Source organism: Panicum virgatum, chromosome 3N, assembly GCF_016808335.1.
Source record: "Panicum virgatum strain AP13 chromosome 3N, P.virgatum_v5, whole genome shotgun sequence".
Classification (NCBI taxonomy): domain Eukaryota; kingdom Viridiplantae; phylum Streptophyta; class Magnoliopsida; order Poales; family Poaceae; genus Panicum; species Panicum virgatum.
Genome location: NC_053147.1, coordinates 64,152,187 through 64,173,831, shown reverse-complemented (window position 1 = coordinate 64,173,831; position 21,645 = coordinate 64,152,187). Strand labels below are relative to the sequence as shown.

The 21,645-nt window shown below is 47.3% G+C and overlaps 1 protein-coding gene and 1 non-coding gene across 2 annotated transcripts; one reads left to right on the top strand and one right to left on the bottom strand.

Annotated features, from left to right (window-relative positions):
- The first annotated feature begins 2,408 nt into the window (after nucleotides 1–2,408).
- LOC120666711 (zinc finger protein 1-like) lies at nucleotides 2,409–3,797 on the top strand. The gene has a single exon (XM_039946625.1). It carries the CDS (start codon nucleotides 2,738–2,740, stop codon nucleotides 3,527–3,529), a length of 792 nt encoding a protein of 263 aa, XP_039802559.1. The 5' UTR covers nucleotides 2,409–2,737; the 3' UTR covers nucleotides 3,530–3,797.
- Nucleotides 3,798–7,625: 3,828 nt separating this feature from the next.
- Nucleotides 7,626–7,818, bottom strand: LOC120668186. The gene has a single exon (XR_005672285.1). It is a non-coding gene; the product is annotated as a U2 spliceosomal RNA (small nuclear RNA).
- Between the last annotated feature and the right edge of the window lie 13,827 nt (nucleotides 7,819–21,645).

The following is a 21,645-nucleotide window of genomic DNA, read 5'->3' as shown; positions in this document are numbered from 1 at the left end:
CATGACATAATTGTACCAAAGGACCCAACATTTTCAGGGTTGCACCCAAACTTAGAAAAAGCTGGTATATACCCACACTTCAACGACTGCATAGGAGCTATAGATGGGACACATGTGAAGCTTGTGGTGCATAAGAGTAAGAGAATTCCATACTTAAACAGGCACAATGAAACAAGTCAGAATGTGCTTGCTGTTTGTGATTTCGACATGAGGTATACCTTTGTGTTATCGGGATGGCCTGGTTCAGTACATGACATGAGAGTATTCAAAGATGCCATGACTACACATCATCACAAATTTCCACATCCACCACCAGGTTCGCTTCTTGACCTATCTTGCAGTAATTGTAGTCCAATTACACTTGTACATGTAAGTCCCATTGTGTGCCTCCGTTTGGGAATATGCAGGGAAGTATTATGTGGTTGATGCAGGGTACCCCAACCGGCGGGGCTATCTTTCACCATACAAATGTACAAGGTACCATATTGAGCAATTTCAAAATGGCCCGCCGCCACAAGGTACGAATGAAACCTTCAACCATGCACATGCCAAAGTTAGGAATGTCATAGAACGATCATTTGGAGTGCTGAAGATGAAGTTTAGGATTTTGTTGAATATGTCTTGCTTTCTGGAGGACAAGCAAACGAGAATTATTGTTGCTTGTATGGCTCTTCATAATTTTATTCGAGAGAGAAGAATTGTGGATAGAGAATTTATTGCTTGTGATGCAGATGAAAATTATAATCCATTTCCTACAACTACATCCGACTGGCCAGAAGATGAACCTTTTATTGAGGATGTCAACATGAATGTCTTCCGAGATCAGTTGGCCTATGATTTGTTTAATGGAGTGTAATTTTTTTATTCGTTCAAGATTTGTATGTTGTACTGCGACATCTCATTTGTATGGACTATTTAAATTTAATCATATTTGTGATGAATTATTTGTGGAGATGATTTGATTCTGAAATTTGTGTGCGAGAGGAAACCACAAAGTGGCCGGCCACAACAAATCCGGCTGCAAAGGGAGTTAAATGAGTCAAATGATTGAAAAAGTGATTTTATTGTCAAACTAACACTAGCATCCAAACACCTCAAGTGTTAGTGTTAGTTCTATGTTAATTCTGTGTTAGAAACTAACACTAACATCTAACAGTGTTAGTGTATCCAAACAGGCCCAATGCTTCGCCATGGGGGCACTGACATCGATCACGCCGCGCGCGTCGACACGTCACGCGCACTCACAGATAGGAGTATACATATATTGATATATTCATACATATGGCCTTGTTTAGTTGTGAAATTCAAAATTACATATCTATCGCATCGAAAGAGAATCTTATATGTATGAAGTATTAAATCTAGACAAAATAAAAAATAAATTGTGTGAAATTCAAAATTTCAAATCTATCACATCGAAAGAGAATCATATATACATGGAGCATTAAATCTAGATAAAATAAAAAACAAATTGCATAGTTTATTTGTAAATTGCGAGACGAATCTAATGAGTCTAATTAGGCTATAATTAGACACTAAATTGCTATAGTACATATGCTCTAAAGATGTATTAATTAGTCTCATTAGATTCGTCTCGTAGTTTACAGACGAGTGCTGTTATTAGTTTTGTGATTAGTTTATATTTAATACTTAAAATGTGCAAAGATTCTATTTTTACAACTTTACACGGGCACCTAAACGAGCACATAGTAGTACTGGCCTTGTTTGTTTTTGTAATGCTACTCGTGCTACAAAAAGTATCTTGCATGCATGGAGTACTAAACGAAGTTTATTTGCAAAACTTTTTCACGGATGGGTGTAACTTTTCGCAACGAATCTAATAACGGTAATTGATCGATGATTGGCTACATTGATGCTACAGTACCAACCTCTAATCATGCGGTCAAATGACTCATTAGATTCGTCTCGCGAAGTAGCGCAGGGATTGTGGAGTTAATTTTGTAAAGTATTTTTATTTAGTATCTCTAATTATTGGTCAAAATTTGTACTATCTGTACTATCTTCTAACTACTCTAGAGCATACTATAATATACAGCAGGTTATCCATTTTATCCGTGTGGCTGGCGGTTGGGCAGTTGGCGCCCGCCGCCGCCTGTCTTCCCCGCACGACCATTCCACGCCGAATTTTCTTTCTTTCCCATCTCGTGGACTCTACACCAGGTCCGGTCCTAGTCCTCGGTCTCCCCCACTAGTAGTAGCTTCCAGCAACCTTCCCTTGATCCCTTGCCTTATCTTCCTTACCCTGCGCTGCATCCTCCATTCCTCCTGATGCTCAGAGCGGCAAGCCGTCGAGGCCAAGTTTCCGGCCGGTCAGTCGTGTCCACCTGCCTTTAGTTCAAAAACAAAAAAAAAGTCGTCCACCTGCCAGCTAGAGTTAACAAACCCATCACTCCTCTCTTCCTTCGTAGCCAGCAGCTACTCAACTCTACTCGTTTCTCGCCCGGTAATCCTCACACGCGTCGTGATTCGAGGCCTGGAAACCGAGTTGGACGCGTCACCGTCTGCTAGAGCGTTTGACCCCGGGACACACATATCCCCTGCTGGCCCGTATAAAGCCGCCACTCCCTTGCCCTACTCTTCCACTCACTATCACTTCCGCAAGCAACTTCTCTCCTTCCCTCTCTCTCTGCCTTTGCCGCCAAGCTACCTGCTTGTTACTAGTGTTCCAGAACAAACTCGGTCGGGATAGATTATCCACCGGCAGATCGATCATCCGATGGCGGTGGACGCGGTTCTTGACGCGGCGGTCACGCCGGAGGTGGTGCCGGTGGCCGCGGCTGCCACGACGACGAGCGGCAGCGGCGAGGAGGAGGAGGAGGTGGAGTACGAGGAGGCGAAAGCGGTGAAGGAGGAGCAGCAGCAGCGCGCCGAAGGGTGGGGGAAGCGGAAGCGCTCCAGGCGCCGCCGCGAGCAGCAGCTGCCCCGGGAGCCCACGGAGGAGGAGTACCTGGCGCTCTGCCTCGTCATGCTGGCGCGCGGCCGCCGCGACGTCGCGGCGCCCGCGCCACCGCCGCACGCGTGCTCCGTCTGCGGCAAGGCGTTCCCGTCCTACCAGGCGCTCGGCGGCCACAAGGCCAGCCACCGCACCAAGCCGCCGCCTCCGGTGGTGGTGACTGCTTCGACGCCGGCATCAGGTGCCGGCGCGGAGCAGCAGCCGCGGCAGCACGCGGTGCCCGCGCCGTCGTCGTCGTCCGCGGGCTCCGCCGGCGCTGGCGAGGGAAAGCCGGCGCACGAGTGCAACGTGTGCGGGAAGGCGTTCCCGACGGGGCAGGCGCTGGGCGGCCACAAGCGCTGCCACTACGACGGCACCATCGGCAGCGCCGCCGCGCCCGCGCGCGCTGGCAGCCGCGCCAGCGCCACGGCAGTGCCGGCGGCCAGCGGCGGCTTCGACCTCAACCTGCCGGCGTTGCCGGACATCCCGGAGCGGTGCGGCGGGGCGGTGCCGGAGGAGGAGGAGGTGCTCAGCCCGCTCGCCTTCAAGAAGCCACGGTTCATGATCCCGGCTTAGTAAATCAAGCTCGATTATTATTTGGTGATTAGTTAGCTAGCTCAGTTAAACTTTGTACCTAGTTTGGTTGCTGGTGGCAATTGGTGAATTGGTTTGTGTGTACATACATAGGCACTGTGCATTATACATAGTCTACATAGGTCTTTTAGAATTAGGATTAGATTGTTAAGGATCAATTCTTTCATTGGTTGAATAATTGGTGCATAGTGTATAGTGCATAGCATTTATGTATATATATAAATGTAATAAATCAAAGTATGGGTGTATATACTACTCCCTCCGTACCCATAAAACTTGACGTTTAGGACAGCGACACGGTCTCCAAAACACAATTTTGACCTTTTTTTATAAAAATATTTATGCAAAAGTGATATATGTATATTTTTATGAAAGTATTTTTTAAGATAAATCTATTCATATAATTTTCACATTTACAAACTCAACAACTTAAAAGTTATTGATGATTTATATTTCCAATGTTTAACCCAAACCTTGTCCAAAACGTCAAGTTTTATGGGTATGGAGGGAGTATAATGGAAGGAAAAATTAGAAAAAAAAAATGCATGCCTCTTTTTTACCCCCGGCCTAATTCAGTACTCCATCAGAGAGATTATTACTGAGAAGGTAATTGGTATACTAGTAGTACAAAGCAACATGTGATCCATGCAGTGAGATAAGCTGATAAGGCAGTTGCTTGCCGTATGAGCCTGGCAACCAATCACGAGATGTATAAAAAATGTACTTGGCTAAGCTTAGCTTGTGTGCACACCTGGGCAAAGCCGATCGAGTTGAGAACTAGCTGCTAGCTTCTTATTGGGCTTTGTCAAAGCAGCAGCAGCAGGCACGTGTGTACGTGTAGCTACCGACTACCGTGTGGTATGCGTGTACATTTCTACAACACTGACCATGAATTCATCCATGATCGATACCGTGACACGATCGAGTACTACGGTTCCAAAGAGATCAGCAGTGGATCTCCATCTGCTGATGGTAAGTAACTTGAAAGGAAATTCGAAGACGACGAACTGAACGCAGGGTAGCCCATGGTGATGTGATCTGATCTTTGTTTGATTTGATCCGTTCCGGCCGGGATTCGACGACATGTCGCTGCTTGTGGTTGGTTGCCGGACGAAAAGGCCCAAACTCACTACGGGAAACTTTGAAGTTTGCCGCTCAACCTTTGCGGAGTGCATTGTTTCGGGCACTCGACAAATAAGGTCTTTGCCGAGTGTCCCACAAAAAACACTCAGCAAAATAAATACACTCGACAAACAGTTCTTTGCCGAGTGTATTTTTTTATACTCGGCAAAGATTTCTTTGCCGAGTGTATTATTTTTGGCACTCCGCAAAGATTATGATTCGCCGAGTGTTTTCTTTACACTCGGCAAAGAATTAAACTTTTTCCCACTTTCAACCTCAAAATTTTTTCTACTCTCCACATACAACATGTGTTACTCCATGTTAAAATTTGGTATATTTTTATATTTGTCTGCTATATTTAATTTATTAACTACATTTCATACAATTTTTAAATTAAGTCAAATTTGAAATGCAATTGATTCAAATAATGGAATACAATGAGTAGAAAAATTATATTCATGTTATTTAGGCCAGTTTGAGTCCTTACCCATGAAATTAAAAGAAACTTTGAATATCTTGTTCAAGAAATATGACAACTAACATGTGTCCGAATGCTTTTTATATTCTAAAAAATGCAAATGAAGTCCGAAAATTATGAGATTTGTCATGATATGATGGCATCACATGTGGAGGCTGTGATAAAAAGTTGAGAAGATTTAGCACATTTTGTCATAACAACGTTTACAAAATCAAAACATCTCACAAGAAGTATATGTGTGTTTGTATGTGAGAGAGTTAGTGAATGCATTTTTTGAACAAAAACTTTTTTATATGAACTCATATGAAGAAACTTTATACTAAAGTCGTACAACTTGACAAAATATAAAATTTTGTATTTTCAACTTTTATATTTGAGATTGTTTAATACTTCAAAATCTCATTATAAGTTATCTAATTTGAAATTATAAATTTTAGAACTTCTAAATGTCTTCATATGTAAATAAGTTCTATACCAAAATTGTAGAGCTCGACGAGATCTAAAACTTTGTAGTTTATAACTTTTTCATTTGAACTCATTTGCCTGTATTAAAATGCATTAGAAGTCAGTTAAAGAAACACGCCACGTCATCAATCCAAGTCTTTAAAATGGAGCTCTCCCATTGGTTCAGACTTCATGAGCCGGATTCCCCCCCCCCCTCCTCTCTCTCGCAAGTCATCTCTCCCTCTCTCGCAAGTCATCTCTCCCAGGCGTTGCTCATAAAAAAAAGTCTATCTCTCCCAGGCAGCCCGCAGCCTCTTATTCCGCCGGCCTCTCTCTCTCGACGACGGCGACAGAACCGGCGGTGTCGTGCCCCAGGCCGGCAAGAGCTCCTCCCCGACCACCTCCCTCCCCGGCCCTCTCCCTCTCGTGGCTCCTCTCCTCCCCCCTTCGCTCACCCCTCACCAGAATAGATTGACCGGTGAGGAGGGGCGGCGGGGGCGAGGAGCGGTGGCCGCGGCTAACTAGCGAGGCGGCTCGCGGCGCGGCAGCGTGCGATCGGAAGAGGAGCAGCAGCGGCTCGCGGGGGCGACACGCGGGTGCCGAGCGGCGGCGTGCCGGGGCGACGTGCATGGGCGGAGCGGCGACGCGCGGGTGACCAGCGGCGGCGCATGTGGTGCAACGCGCGGGGGCGGCGCGGCGGCGTGCGGGGACGACGCGCGTCGGCGGCCCGGCCGTGTGGAGGCAGAGCGGCTAGGGGGCGCGCCGCCGGCCCGCGCAGCGGCGCGCAGCAGAGGCGGCGAGGGGGCACGCGGCCGGCTTGCGCAGCAGCCGCGGCGACAACCGTTGCGGCGGTGGCGTGGTGGTGGCGACGGTCAAGGGGAGGCGGCGGCGGTGGCGTGGTGGTGGTGGCAGCAGCAGCGGTGACGTGAGGGTGCCAGCCGAGCGCGCATCGGTGCTTTTTTTATATATTTTTCGAAAAACTTTGCCGGGTGTCAGTTACAACACACGGCAAATATGCCACGTGGTATGCGGTCCTGAGATGGCTGCTTTTTTTTGCCATGTGCTGGGAAAGACACACGGTAAAAGGTTTGCCGAGTGTCCGATAAAGGACACACGGCAAAGGTCCTATTTGCCGGCCGATCTATGCCGTGAGCTGTTTGCCGTATATTACACACGGCAAACTTTTTGCCATGTGTATCTAGGCCTTTGCCGTGTGCCTAGTGACTGAGGCCGTGTTTAGTTCCGTTGCAAAAAATTTTTACAAAGGAATCTTACTAATTTTAAGTACTAAATGAAGTCTATTTATAAAACTTTTTGGACAGATGGGTTGTAAATCGCGAGACGAATCTAATGATGCTAATTAATTAATGATTAATCAATAATTTAGGGATGGTTACTGTAGCATCACTGTTGCAAAATCATGGATTAAGTAGACTCATTAGATTCGTCTCGCGATTTACAGCCCATCCATACAAAAAAGTTTTATAAATAGACTTCATTTAGTATTCCATACATGTGTCGAAATATTCGATGTGATGCTTTTTTTTGTTTACGGGTCTGATCTAAACAGGGCCGGAATGGTATGCACACGCCCGGGGGTCGTAACAGACGGCATCCATCAGCAGATGCAGATCGATGTGTCTTGTTGGCCAGTGATTGCACTGGATTGGCTGGTCATCGTGCGATCCAACTGACGCACGGCTAGCTAGCAGCATCAGTCGTCCTCCAACTAACTGCCGTATTGACCGCGCCACGGTCAATTAGGCGTAATCTCATCCACCACAGTGTAGCTTCAATTGTTGCAGGTTAATTTGCTTTGAGGACGCCAGAACGAAGCTAGGCGACAAACTCGATCCTCCCAGTAAAAAAGAATAGTATACACCTGAGCATTTTTTTCCTTCTTAACTTGTTTCACATCTGGCTTACTAATTGCCCAAGCTGCCGGGTAGTGGAGACAGCAAACCACTCCAAAATCCAAGCCATCTGCCGTCTCTAAATAATGTGCCATCAGCCAAACTTTGAAATTTGATTTGGTTGGGGTGCGCCGAGCCTAGCTATAGTGCAACGCCTAGGCGACACTTAAGGATCCAAGTGGCAAGCCACTACACTCATCCTTCCCCCCAAAAAAAAATTAATATCGTTGTGATAACGAGGCCTCACATATAAGATATTAAACTGATAAGGACAGATACTACACTTATCTTAGCCAAAAGGCCGAGAAAGGTATGAATTGCTCCATCATGCTGCCTATTGTTTTGTATCGTCTCCACCGGCTCAGCTGCCTTGGCGCAGCAATATGGCACTAATCCTATGCTAATTCCGTGGGTTTACAAGTAATCTGAGAGGTGAGCTGTGACAGACCCGCCGAGTTAAAACGCTTAATTAAGCATAACCGCCATTATTTAGCGCGTTAGCTTAATTAAGTGTAATTTGACAGGCTGTTTCCAACCCACAGGCCGATCGAAACACACCAAAAGTCTCACACGAAGTCGAGCGTAAAGGGTACCAACATGATAAAATCTTACAAAATTGTAAATAATATTAAGACTTTTACAAAGCAGCTTAAATTTAAAATTTACAAAAGAAAAGATAGCAGCTGATAAGAATCTAATTTACAGAGCATTTCTACTAGAGAATGAAGAAAATAAACTAATAAAACGGGAACTACCGAGTCGTGAAGACAAGGCGCCGCATCGAGCCCACCGATATGACACCTAGTTAGCTTCTACACCTGAAAACAATTTAACGACAAACCCTGAGTATACTAATACTCAGCAAGGTTTACCCGACCAGTGGGTATAACTTTGCCCACATATCTAGACATGCAAGGCTTTTGGCTGGTGGTTATTTTGCAGAAAATGCACTAATAGTGAGTCCTTATTTTCCCTCTTTTAGCTCCAATTTCTATATTCATAAATCATTAACTATTATTTGCACATGCTAAACAATCATAACAACATGGAGTAAATATCCCTGTCAGACCTTACTACTCATCACTTAAAATCCATATGGCATCACTACGATGTGGTGCTGTGATCAAGGTGCTCATATCTGAGATGCGACGAACGGCGGATCGATCCGATTTAACCTTGCAAGGTGGACCTAACCAACACGGCACGTATTTGCCCCGTCGGACTATACATGCCAACCATTCCCCTCCCCGCCTCGAACTACAGGAACCAGCCCAACGACATATGGTCAGCCGAGCTCAACGTAAGACCACCAAAAGTAAACATGTGCAACCCAATTCTCCGCGACTACTCGACTCGCCCCAGGAGTTGGGTGCGGGTTCCTATACTTTCGAAGCAAAGTAGTACTCGGCTTACCGGTTTCGACTACCTCCTACTCCCGGCATGCGGTTAGTACAATTCAAACTCGATCACAGGGCCAGGCAACGAACGGTCCTTAACCGACACAGATGGGGCTACACCTTCCCCCATCCGGTCTCCCATCCCATACCTTCCATCTTGAATATAATAATTCATAAACTGTAATATGAAGACATTCGTATATCTCGCGAGTGACAGAATTATCACTCGACTTCTATCGAGCCTTATTTAGCATAACAGTGCTAACGACCTATTCATACTAGTATAATGCCCAGAAAAACCTAGGGATCATGCAACTAAGGTTTCAAACAATTCCTAAACCTAATGCACAATTATTAAAGACATATATAGGTGTCATAATTTGAAATAGTGGGATGTGCACCGGGGCTTGCCTGAGGATAACACTAAGTTAGTGTTAAATCTATCAAGGCCTTGGGCCCTTCCGACCTTGGGCCGGGTCTTCGGTTGCTTCTTAGGGCCATTCCTTCTTCTGGAGATATCCGCCAAACACCGTCTTGTGGTTCGAATCCACACCGCGTGCTTCACGTCCACACGTCGTACATCTAGCGTACCTAAATGAGGTGCAACGATGCATATGTATGAATGCATGAATAATGCAATAAAAGTGGAGCAATACAAGCACAAAGTCGATATTGTCTAACTATAAACAACTACACCGGCGGAGGTTAATTAAACCTTACATGAGTCTACGCGAAGTTAGCCCAACTGGTTTTGTATTTTTAGAATTCTCCTAACTCCAACTATGCATTTATAAACTATTAAAACATTTCATCTAGCACCATTAAAAAATTACATGTAAAATTCGTCAAATAACACACTTTATAGTTCTATCCTATCGAGCATGAAAATATAAAGCTAATAAACCTAATTTTACATTCACCACCGTTTAGATTCGAGACCAAAAATCCGGAGTATCCGGGCACCTTCTCGGAGTATCCGGACTCCCAAATCCGGAGTTTTCGGGCCTATACCCGGAGTTTCCCCCGGAGTATCCCAAACCCGGAGTATCCGGGCTTATACCCGGAGTCTCCGGGCTTGACAGCATTTTCGCCCTGTTGTCGACCGAAACCCACCGGCGAGCAACGACGGGCAACACGAAGAGCCAGGAGGTTGCTAGGGCGCTAGAGGCACTGCTCCCTCGTCGACGGCCCGCAATTTCCGTCACGCACCCGGAGGATGTGTGAAAACCGGGCGTGCCACCTGACCTATACCCGATCAGGAGGGTGCAGACGTGCTCCGAACAGTTTCCTGCATACAAAGACACGTGTAAACGTAAGTCCGAGCCGTGGTCGGCTCCCCGGGACGACTCTTGCATCGGCTTTGAAGAGCCGATCGAGTCCCGGTGTCAGACGGGATCTGATTGTATCCGGATATGATAAATAGAGCAAATCACTATAAAACTGCTTCAGTCAAATCTAATTGATCTAATCCACGATGGTAACAACTTCACTGCTAGATCGAAACATCCTACACGTGACTAGGCCTAGCAAACGTAACAGACAACTAAACCACAACCTAAAACAGAGGCCTAAGAACTAGCAAGAGCCAATTCCCGGAACAATCCCTATCAAGGCTAAGATAAAGCATCTACTACGCCACCAGATCATCCAATCCGTTTGCAAGGCCTAACCTAGCAGATATTATGCCAACTCTTAACATAAGAGCAAACCATAACAGATCGGATCTACTAAACATGAAAGAAGCAGGGTGTTGCCCCTGTGCGACTAATTCTATGCGATAAGAACTAGCAAGAGATTGAAACGTGACTGCACAGAGACAACATGATATTCGCAGATGATAAGCAATGAAGCACAAAAGATCTACTAAAAGCCATGCTACGAACATCATGATAACTAGTACTACTCGCCATCAAAAACGCTTCAGTACGAGTAATACCAAGGTAAAAGCAAGAACAATACTGCTCTGATCGCAAGAAGCGATCAGGGCAGCATGGCACTTACTTGGATGAAACCCTAGGATTAGGGGTGGCGATGCGGCGAGAATTGTTGTTTGCGAGTCGTGATGACGCTCTCTTTCATGAATAACGAAGGATACATATTTATAGTCCGGAGACTTGGGAAACGATCTAAACTAATCTTGTCCCGATTGGACTCTATCTCTAATCTCAAACTAAATCTAAGGATACACGGCCAATGTGGCCAAGATGCTCACGCAGGAGCCGATTTACAAGCCTTCCTCATCTATTGCTTTAAGCTCATCTTGATTTCGGCCCATAAATTAACCCTGTTAATTTATGGCGATAACACATGCCCCCCTGGTTTTGGCAATGATAGTTCCAAAACCAATCCGTCGCTTCATCTTCCCGTTGGCATCAGTACTTCTAACAGAATTATCAAGCCAGGCTATGAATTCTACCAGCCAGTCATAGTAGCTCGGCAATTTGGCCTAGGACAGGTCCCTCCCCACTTCCATATTCACCACTTGGTGGAGAGCAGAGCCGATCTGCCTGACGGTCTTACTAGCTCGAGATGCTACAGCATGTTCGATGACCTCCACATTCGAATACCAGCCGATCTGTTCTTCACTTCTTCATCAATCGGCTTTGATACCTGGTGGAAGATGTGGACAACACATATCTTCAGAAAAGCTCTAGGCCCTCAACTGCAGCAAATTGATCCTGAATACGTAATCCCCCGAGGAAGAGGTACTGATTTTATGCATCCATCCTTTTAAATCCTCTACTCCTTTCTCTTGGCTTAACCTGCTCATCCTGTCAGCAGCAACGAGATGGTCCAGAACACACAACCAGTACTAGGGAACCATTTCACTTTCTTCCAACTGTTCCTGATGTACTTTTCTGCAAAGGATCACCACCAATGAAGAAAGTGATAATGTTTGTTCAGCCAGACTTACTTCAGTCGGCTTCCAAGTGAAGACAAGCCTCTGCAGTAGTTGCCCCCCGAGTCTTGACCAAGAAAAGGAAGATGATCACAAGGCGAGTGATCAAGAAACCAGCACCAGCATCTCCGAGTCCATCAGAGTTCAACACCAACCAGGTAACTCATCTTTCAAAACCTTCTTCTTTATTTTAGACATATATGCTCTGGTTGACTATAATTCTATTTCCAGGATGCAGCTGAAGAAACCTCCAATGTAGAAGGCCTGAATCAACATGAGACGGCTGCAACTCCCGATGCACTGATGGATACAAGCGAAGAACAAACTGATACAGTCGAGGCTCTTGACGCTAACACCAGCTCTGATAGGACGATTGCTCCCGAACCGACCAACACTTCTTCTTCAAAACAGGTAACATCATAAAACCAATTCTGAACCAGCCGATAACTTCATAAATGTATATTGTTCTAACTCCAGAGATGTCCATAGAGCTTTGACATTTCAGGTTTACTTTCCTTCGACCCGGCATCAATGGGTCTGATTGTCCCTGGAGCAGAAGCATTACCTCTGCAGCAATCGGCTAACTTGTCACATCAGCTTCGACTCATCAGGGATTTTCTATCTGCTCCAATCACCGCTCTGGTTGATGATTCCAGCAACATAAAGAACATCTTTGAGCAAATAGAACCCCAACTCCCGGAGCCATTGCAAATCAAGCTCTGGTCAACCAGCAACCTCCCATTCTTTCGGATAGAAGTCAGTAAAGCACAACGAAGGATGGAAGCACGTCGCTCTCAAGCTTCTCTGAAAGCTGACATTACCCAAAAATGCAAGGCCCTCAACCAGAAGAAAGCAACTCTAGATATCAAAGCTGACATGTCTGCCAACATGAACCGACTCGACCTCCTGAAGAAAGAACTGGCGGAACTCGAAGAAAAGGTCCGCACCACAAAAGAACTCATCCAGGCCGAGGAAATCTCCATTGCAAACTCCAAACAAGAAACCCAGGAAATAGCCAAGCAGATACAAGCAGAGTTTGTAGAAATCAGCACCTTGAGTCGGCAGATAGTCACAGGCGATGACAAGGATGACGAAGCAATTATAGCACGAGCAGATGCCGTCCGTACTGAAGCCATCCACGCCATAGAAGAATTCCTGAACCAGTAGATAGGCTCAAGATAGAATTAGTACCGCCTGTTAACTTCAGATTTGTAACAGTCCTTTAAAAACATCTTAAGTCGATGGTCACACATCGGCTGTTCGCTTTTCATATATTTCACTAGCCAACTCAAAGTGTTGGCCTGTCATGATTTTTTTTTACTGGCCAACTAAACGTGTTGGCCTTTCATGACTCTTTTTTTTTCGCGGCCAACTCAACGTGTTGGCCTATTACACTGCAGCCAGATGGATCTCATCGGCTTTTCGTTACTCGCCTTCCCACATGCTCGGGAAATACTTCTTGAGATGCTGACCATTGACAACAACAGGAAACTTGACGCCGTCCAATTCTTCGAGCATGTATGCATTCCCAGGCAAAACCTGATCAACCTTATACGGCCCATGCCAAGTCGGAGACCATTTACCAAACTTTTTGTCTTTAGTTCCCAATGGCAATACCGCCTCCCAAACCAAATCTCCAACTCGGAAATCTTTAGGCTTGACCTTCTTGTTGTATGCACGGGCAACTTTAGCTTTGTTCTCTTTGATTTTTTCCAGCGACCAAAGCCTTAGCTCTGTCAGGTCCTCCACATTATCGTTCATCAAGGCTGCATACTGTTCAGCAGATAGATCATTCTGAAACTCAACACGCCTTGATCCAGCCGTGATTTCCCATGGTAGCACAGCATCCTGGCCGTAGACTAGATGGTACGGCGACGTCTTGGTGGACCCATGACACGAAATACGATATGCCCACAAAGCTTCTGATAACACCTCATGCCAGCACCTAGGGTATTCATCAATCTTTCTCTTTATGAGCTTGATAAGGCTCTGGTTGGATGCTTCAGCTTGTCCATTAGCTTGGGCATAATACGGAGATGATCTGATCAGCTTAATCCCCATGTCATCGGCACACTTTCTGAACTCCTCTGATATAAAGACCGATCCTCCATCGGTCGTAATGGTCTGAGGGATCCCAAATCTATGAATGATGTGTTCTTTGACAAAGCTGATCACATCTCTCGATGCTACTGACCTCATGGGCACTGCCTCTACCCACTTTGTGAAATAATCTGTGGCAGCTAAGACCCATTGGTGACCCTTGCTAGACGACGGGTTGATCTGTCCAATCATGTCCATGCCCATCCTCTGAATAGCCAGGGTTTGATGATAGGATTCATAACTGATGCTGACACTATCTGAATTCTGCCAAACCTCTGACATTATTGACATCCCTTGTAATATTTGAAACAATCTTCAAGCATAGTGGGCCAGTAATAACCCGATCGCCTAATCAGCCATTTCATCTTATGAGCCGATTGGTGCGTACCGCAGGCTCCTTCATGAACCTCATGCAAGAGCCGATTTGACTCTGAAGGTCCCAGGCATTTAAGTAATAGTCCTTCCAAGGTCCTGTAAAACATATCGTCTCCTATCAGAACAAACTTCATGGCCTTGAGTCTTATCCTTCTGGGTGCCCCCCGAGCCGAATCCTTCAAGTAATTGAAGATATCGGCTCTCCAGTCTCCGGGTTCTAGAAACTAGACCTCCACCTCGACTCCATCGGCTGTCTCCTTGTAGCCAGAAGCCATCTGTGCCAAATCATTGGCTTCATTGTTCAGAGTCATGCGCATCCAGTGGAAATTGATGTACCTGAATCGTGACATCAACTCACGGCACTGCACCCATATCGGGAAAAGAGCCTCGCTCTCACACCTATATTCCTCCGTGAGCTGAGAAATCACCAGCTTCGAATCTCCAAAAATTTCCACTGCTTCTGCACCGGCTTCGAGAAGCAACTCCATCCCTTTGCGAACGGCTTCATATTCCACCAGATTATTGGTGCACGGGGTAGTCATTCTGATGGAGAAGGAATAAGTCGCCCCTCGAGGCGACACCAACAGAATTCCCACACCGCATCCATCATCACAAGCCAATCCGTCAAAGAACATAGCCCAAGCACGAATAAATAACGTAGCAATATCAATGCTGATCCTATCCGCAACAAGATCTGCCAGTGCTTGTCCCTTGACTGCTTTCGCAGGCTGGTATCAGATATCGAACTCTGATAATGCAAACATCCATTTTCCGAGCCGGCCTTTAAGGACAGGGGCCGACAGCATATGTTTTATGACATCCGATTTGCATATGACAATTGTTTCCACCGAGAGCAAAATATGGTGAAGCTTTGTACATGTGAAGTATAAGCAAAGACAAAGCTTCTCGATTTCAGGATACCTAGTCTCGGCGTCTAACATGTGTCTGCTGAGGTAAAAAACCACCCTCTCTTGGCCGTCATGCTTCTGGACTAGCACCGAAGCAATGGAATTGTCACCAACGGATAGGTACACATAGAACGACCTATCTTGCTGAGGAGGAACCAATACTGGAGGCTTTGACAAATATTCTTTGATTTCATCGAAAGCTTGCTGCTGTTCTGCCCCCCAGCGAAACTCATCATCGGATTTAATCTTTACTAAACCCATAAACGGCTCAATGCGTCCGGACAGATTAGAAATAAATCGCCTGACAAAGTTAATTTTACCGATGAGTTTCTGTAACTCCTTTGTAGTAGGTGGCTTCATCATCTTCACAGCTTCTTGACTTTTTAGGCCGATCTCGATTCCCCTTTCATGCACTAGGAATCCCAGAAATTGACCGGCCGATACACCGAAGGCACAATTCTTTGGGTTCATTTTGAGCCCGAACCTTCGAGTCCGCTCCATAACTTGACGCATATCTTCTAAATGCCCCGCAACTGACTTGGACTTGACCACAACGTCATCAATATAAATCTCTACCAGCTTGCCGATGAGATCATGAAAAATGTAATTCATAGCACGTTGGTACGTTGCACCGGCATTTTTCAGTCCGAAGGTCATAACCAAGTACTCGAATAAGCCAACTGCACCTGGTACTCTGAACGCAGTCTTGTTCACGTCCTCTGGGGCCATGAAGATCTGGTTGTAACCGGCGTTGCCATCCATGAAACTCATCATTTTGTGGCCAGCAGCGGCGTTGATCAACGTCTCTGCAACAGGCATTGGGTATTCATCCTTCGGAGTTGCTCTGTTGAGATCTCTAAAATCGACGCAGACACGCCATCGGCCATCTTTCTTTTGTACCGGCACCATATTGGAGATCCATTCTGCATTCCGGCACAGCCTGATGAACCCAGCATCCAGCATCTTCTCCACCTCTTTCTTAACTTCTTCTAGGACTTCGGCCTTCATCTGACGTGCTCGTTGCTGAAACGGCCGAAACCCTTTCTTGAGCGGGAGCCGATGCTCGACTATGCTTCTATCCAATCCAGGCATCTCCGTGTAGTCCCATGCAAAGCAATCCCGGTATTCTTTTAGCAGTGTGATCATCTCCTCTCGCAAAGCCGGATCCAACTTACTGCTGATAAATGTCGGCCGTGGCTTATCCCCAGGACCGATGTCAACCACTTCCAAATCATCAGCTGATGTGAATCCGTATCCGAGTTTGCCGTCATCTAAAAAATCGGCCGCGAATGCGAGCGAGTGTTCACTATCCACAATGTCAGCAGCAAACACAGGGAGATGACAAGAAAAATTATTTGGCCAACCGCACGGGCTGGCCGCTTCTATACTTCTATTATTTCTCAGAGCCAAATAGTCAATAGATAGCCAACTGCTAGAGGAGGCCATCATGTGTACATGATGTAACAATTCCAACCAAAAACAGAATTTTTCTATTTTTCGGGGCCGATCGCCGGGATCAGCCTCTCTATTTTCATTACACCCCGTGGCTAGCCAGGGTGCACCTATTCTGTGAGGCCAGTGGATAAGACCAGCCTCAGTCCGTTTTTTGTCGCCTCAATCCGATCACAGTCTTCCAGGGCGATCCCGGAAATCGGCTCTTGTCCTTCCGCATCCCAGGCGTTCATATCTGCGACCGAGACCTCGCTGGAATCATCTGCAGGGACCACCTCTACTTCATCGCCATCCCATTGGACGTGGTACTAGTGCATTGTGGAAGGGATACAACAGTTGGCATGAATCCAGTCTCTTCCAAGCAGCACTGTGTATGTGCTCTTGCTGTTAACGATGAAGAACGATGTCGGTACAGTCTTGCAGCCCACTGTCAGTTCCACATTAAGAACCCCCATCGCCTCTGATGGCTGTCCATTAAAGTCGTTGAGCATCACATTGGTCTTGATCAAATCGGCAGAAGAACGACCCAATCGGCGCAGCACAGAATATGGCATCAGGTTAACTGCAGCACCAGTGTCGACCAACATCCTGTTCACAGGCTTGCCGTCAATGAAGCCCTTGAGATATAACCCCTTCAAGTGTTTGTAGCTCTTCTCCTTGGGCTTCTCGAAAATGATTGGCCGTGGGCCGAGATCCAGCTGCGCGATGGCCAATTCCTCCGGTTGGGGTGCTCGAAACTCCGACGGGAGCACGAACACCATGTTCACGTTAGCCGATGGCTTTTCATCGGCTTTTGTCTGCTTGGGGCGCCACTCCATCCTCGGGGGGCACCTCTCTTCCCTCTGCGGTCGCCTAACTTGCTCCACGAGATCCGGACGCACTTTCCTCAGCATGTCAAGATACTTTGCTTCTGCGTCTTCGAGGTTGCGCAAGCGCTGTACTCTGCGCTTCTGCGACCGATTGAGCCCGTCAGGACACCACCGTGGGCAATGGCACCTGTCTTCTTCCTCTAGCTCTGAATCACCTCCGGATGGGCGCCCCACATGGTCATCCTGACGTGTTCTGGGCCCCAAACGCCGGAACACCAATGTCTTGTCCTGTTGGTGCCCTCGAGGCCTGCACTCCAAGCAATCATCTATAGTAGGTAATCGGCTCATGCCGGAATTCCAACAGTACCTGAAGAACGGGCAATGCCAGTGGTCGCATATAGCCTGGCGCCTGCCCAATGTCCTTCCTGAGCGGTGCTCGTACTCGTCTTCTTCCGATTTGTATCGGCGGCGTAGCTGGTACTGGTACTGGTATTTCTCCAGAAGCCGATTAGAAGCTGGAAGCTGATTGCGGATGTGACGTACTTGCTCTTCAGTCACATGCTGCTATTCCAACTCGTGTTCATTCTGCGGCCGCTTGCCAGAAGCGGCCTCTCTCCTCTGCTTGTCATGGCGGCGCCTAGGTCCCACCATGTTGATGTGGAATGCCAAGTCCTGGCCCTCTGAAGTCTGACAGTTCCACCACGTTAGCTTGTGGGAAGGGCTTCGTGTCTACCTTCATAGTGTGCTGAGCCAGGATTAATCGGCCTTGCTCGATAGCCGATTGGATCTGATGACGCAGCTGCTTGCATTCACCAATGGCATGAGTAAACGAGTGGTGCCACTTGCAGTATAGCCTTCCCTGCAACACTTGTGCCGTCGGCAGCTTGCGATTTTCTAGGAGCTTCAGCTGTTTTTCTTTGAGGAGCAGGTCGAATATCTGCTCTGTTTTGGTTATGTCGAAGTCGAAGCCCTTCACAAGCCCCTGCTGCTTGATCCACTTGCATGGGACAGGATTTGCCCCCCGAGTCCACTTTGCCACGGCCACTTCTTGCTCTTCACCTGAGTCGTCAGATTCTTCAGCTTGTGCCATGTTTACATGGCACCTGAATTTGTCCTGGGACAGCTCAGGATGATAATGCTCGTATGCGGTAAGCTTCTGCACAAGGTGCGCCAAAGACGTACGCTCCAACTGAAAAGCCGCATCCTTGATCGGCTTAGCAAGTCCCAGGACAGCCAGATCGACTGCCTCTTTCTCTGTGATGTGTGATGAGTAGCATTGGTTCTTGACCTCCCTGAAGCGCTGTATGTACTCTGACACGGTCTCTCCTCGCTTCTGTCTGACTTGGGCGAGGTCGGCAATTCCAGCTTCTGCAGCTTCCGAGTGGTACTGGGTATGGAATTGATCTTCAAGCTGCCTCCAAGTCCGAATCGAATCCGGAGCTAGCGACGCGTACCATCCAAAGGCTGGGCCTGTAAGGGATTGGCCGAAGAACCGGACCCGCAATGGATCCGACACTGAGATCATCCCAAGCTGCGTTAAGTATCGGCTCACATGCTCGATGGAGCTGGCTCCCTCTGATCCGTTGAACTTGGTGAACTCAGGAAGCCGATACTTGGGTGGCAGTGGGATCAAGTCATAGTCGCTTGGATACGGCTTGGAATAGCCGATCGCTTTCCTCTTGGGCAGGATGCCGAACTGGTCTCTGAGTATTGCACTGACCTGCTCCACACTAAGAACTCCTAGGGCCGATGGCTCAGCACTCGGCCCAGTAGCGTACTTTGCCAGCCACGCTTGTTTTTCTGCGTCTGCTCCAGGAGCTCCTGGGTTCACCATTTGCACCGAGCGTGCTGGACTGATGCTATCAGGGATGTAGGCGCACGTGTAGCCGTGCGGAATCTCCTTAGGTGGCTCAGTGAGGAACTGGCCTTCTCCAGGATCACCGCCGATCTTGTGGACGACGTAGATCAGCGAGCTGTGTGGTCTGGGAGCTGCAAATGAGAATGGCAGTTGCGGCCTAGAATGCAGTGCAGCTTCCTCTGTGTGACTCCCCAGGATTGGCCCCGATGGAGAGTACTGGTTCTTGATTATCTCCTGAATGACACGATGCGCCATGCGCTCGAGTTCGTTCATCAAGCTCTGAGAGTGCCGATGAAGCGCATGGGCCACCATGTAGTTCATCTCCTGACGCAGGGCTCTGGTGCGTTCTTCAGATGGTACAGACAGATCTATATTGTCCAAAGCGCCTTCTGGTGAGAACCCCTTCCACTTGATGCCATGGTTGTGAGTCCTCTCAAAAGAGCCGATGAGATCGGCTTCCAGCAGAGCTTTGATCTCATCGTACTTCTTCTTGTGTTCAGGAGGAAGCTCTTCATATGTGACGGGCTTGGGAGCGGGTTCTTGATCTTGAGCTCCGGTCATCATTGCGGTGGATGTTGTTGCCGAGTGTCCCACTGAGCGTGCCAGAATGTGTTGTCGACCGAAACCTACCGGCGAGCAACGACGGGCAACACGAAGAGCCGGGAGGTTGCTAGGGCGCTAGAGGCACTGCTCCCTCGTCGACGGCCCGCAATTTCCGTCACGCGCCCGGAGGATGTGTGAAAACCGGGCGTGCCACCTGACCTATACCCGATCAGGAGGGTGCAGACGTGCTCCGAACAGTTTCCTGCATACAAAGACACGTGTAAACGTAAGTCCGAGCCGTGGTCGGCTCCCCGGGATGACTCTTGCATCGGCTTTGAAGAGCCGATCGAGTCCCGGTGTCAGACGGGATCTGATTGTATCCGGATATGATAAATAGAGCAAATCACTATAAAACTGCTTCAGTTAAATCTAATTGATCTAATCCACGATGGTAACAGCTTCACTGCTAGATCGGAACATCCTACACGTGACTAGGCCTAGCGAACGTAACAGACAACTAAACCACAACCTAAAACAGAGGCCTAAAAACTAGCAAGAGCCGATTCCCGGAACAATCCCTATCAAGGCTAAGATAAAGCATCTACTACGCCACCGGATCATCCAATCCGTTTGCAAGGCCTAACCTAGCAGATATTATGCCAACTCTTAAGATAAGAGCAAACCATAACAGATCGGATCTACTAAACATGAAAGAAGCAGGGTGTTGCCCCTGTGCGACTAATTCTATGCGATAAGAACTAGCAAGAGATTGAAACGTGACTGCACAGAGACAACATGATATTCGCAGATGATAAGCAACGAAGCACAAAAGATCTACTAAAAGCCATGCTACGAACATCATGATAACTAGTACTACTTGCCATCAAAATGCTTCAGTACGAGTAATACCAAGGTAAAAGCAAGAACAATACTGCCCTGATCGCAAGAAGCGATCAGGGCAGCATGGCACTTACTTGGATGAAACCCTAGGATTAGGGGTGGCGATGCGCCGAGAATTGTTGTTTGCGAGTCGTGATGACGCTCTCTTTCATGAATAACAAAGGATACATATTTATAGTCCGGAGACTTGGGAAACAATCTAAACTAATCTTGTCCCGATTGGACTCTATCTCTAATCTCAAACTAAATCTTAGGATACACGGCCAATGTGGCCCAGATGCTCACGCAGGAGCCGATTTACAAGCCTTCCTCATCTATTGCTTTAAGCCCATCTTGATTTCGGCCCAATTTATGGCGATAACACGCCCCAAAAACTAAAATCTTGATTTTTGGCAAAACCATCCCACCAAAATCAAAACCCTTTTAGATCCTAGTTAAGGGATGCATATAGAGTTGATTAACCAAAAGAAATCACTTAAAACCTCCTAGAAACATAGATCGGGGCGGCACAAGTTGAATACCTAGGATGAGCTTTTCTTGGATGAATAACTTGAAATCCAATGCCACCCCGAGGAGGAGCACATGGGGGAAAGGGTTCTCCACGCCGATTGAAGCTTCCTTAGCCTTGGAATCAAGTTGAGAGGGAGGATTTGCACTCTAGGGCACTAGAGAGAGAGGGAGCTCATGAGGGAGAGGGAGAGAGTGCACGTGAGGGGGAGGGGGAGTGTGAGCTGTGAGGGAGAGAGAGAAAGGGTGAGATCCCTATTTTAATGATTGTGTGGCCTAGAGGACAAAAATTACATGAACTAGGAACTCCATGTCCGGAGTATCCGGGCAAATTCCCGGAGTATCCGGGGTGTTACAAAACCGGTCCATGCTGCCGTGTTGGGCTCAATGTGC

What these genes read in the sequence shown, in the direction of transcription:
- LOC120666711 (XM_039946625.1), top strand. Translation starts at nt 2,738, where the DNA reads ATGGCGGTGGACGCGGTTCTTGACGCGGCGGTCACGCCGGAGGTGGTG.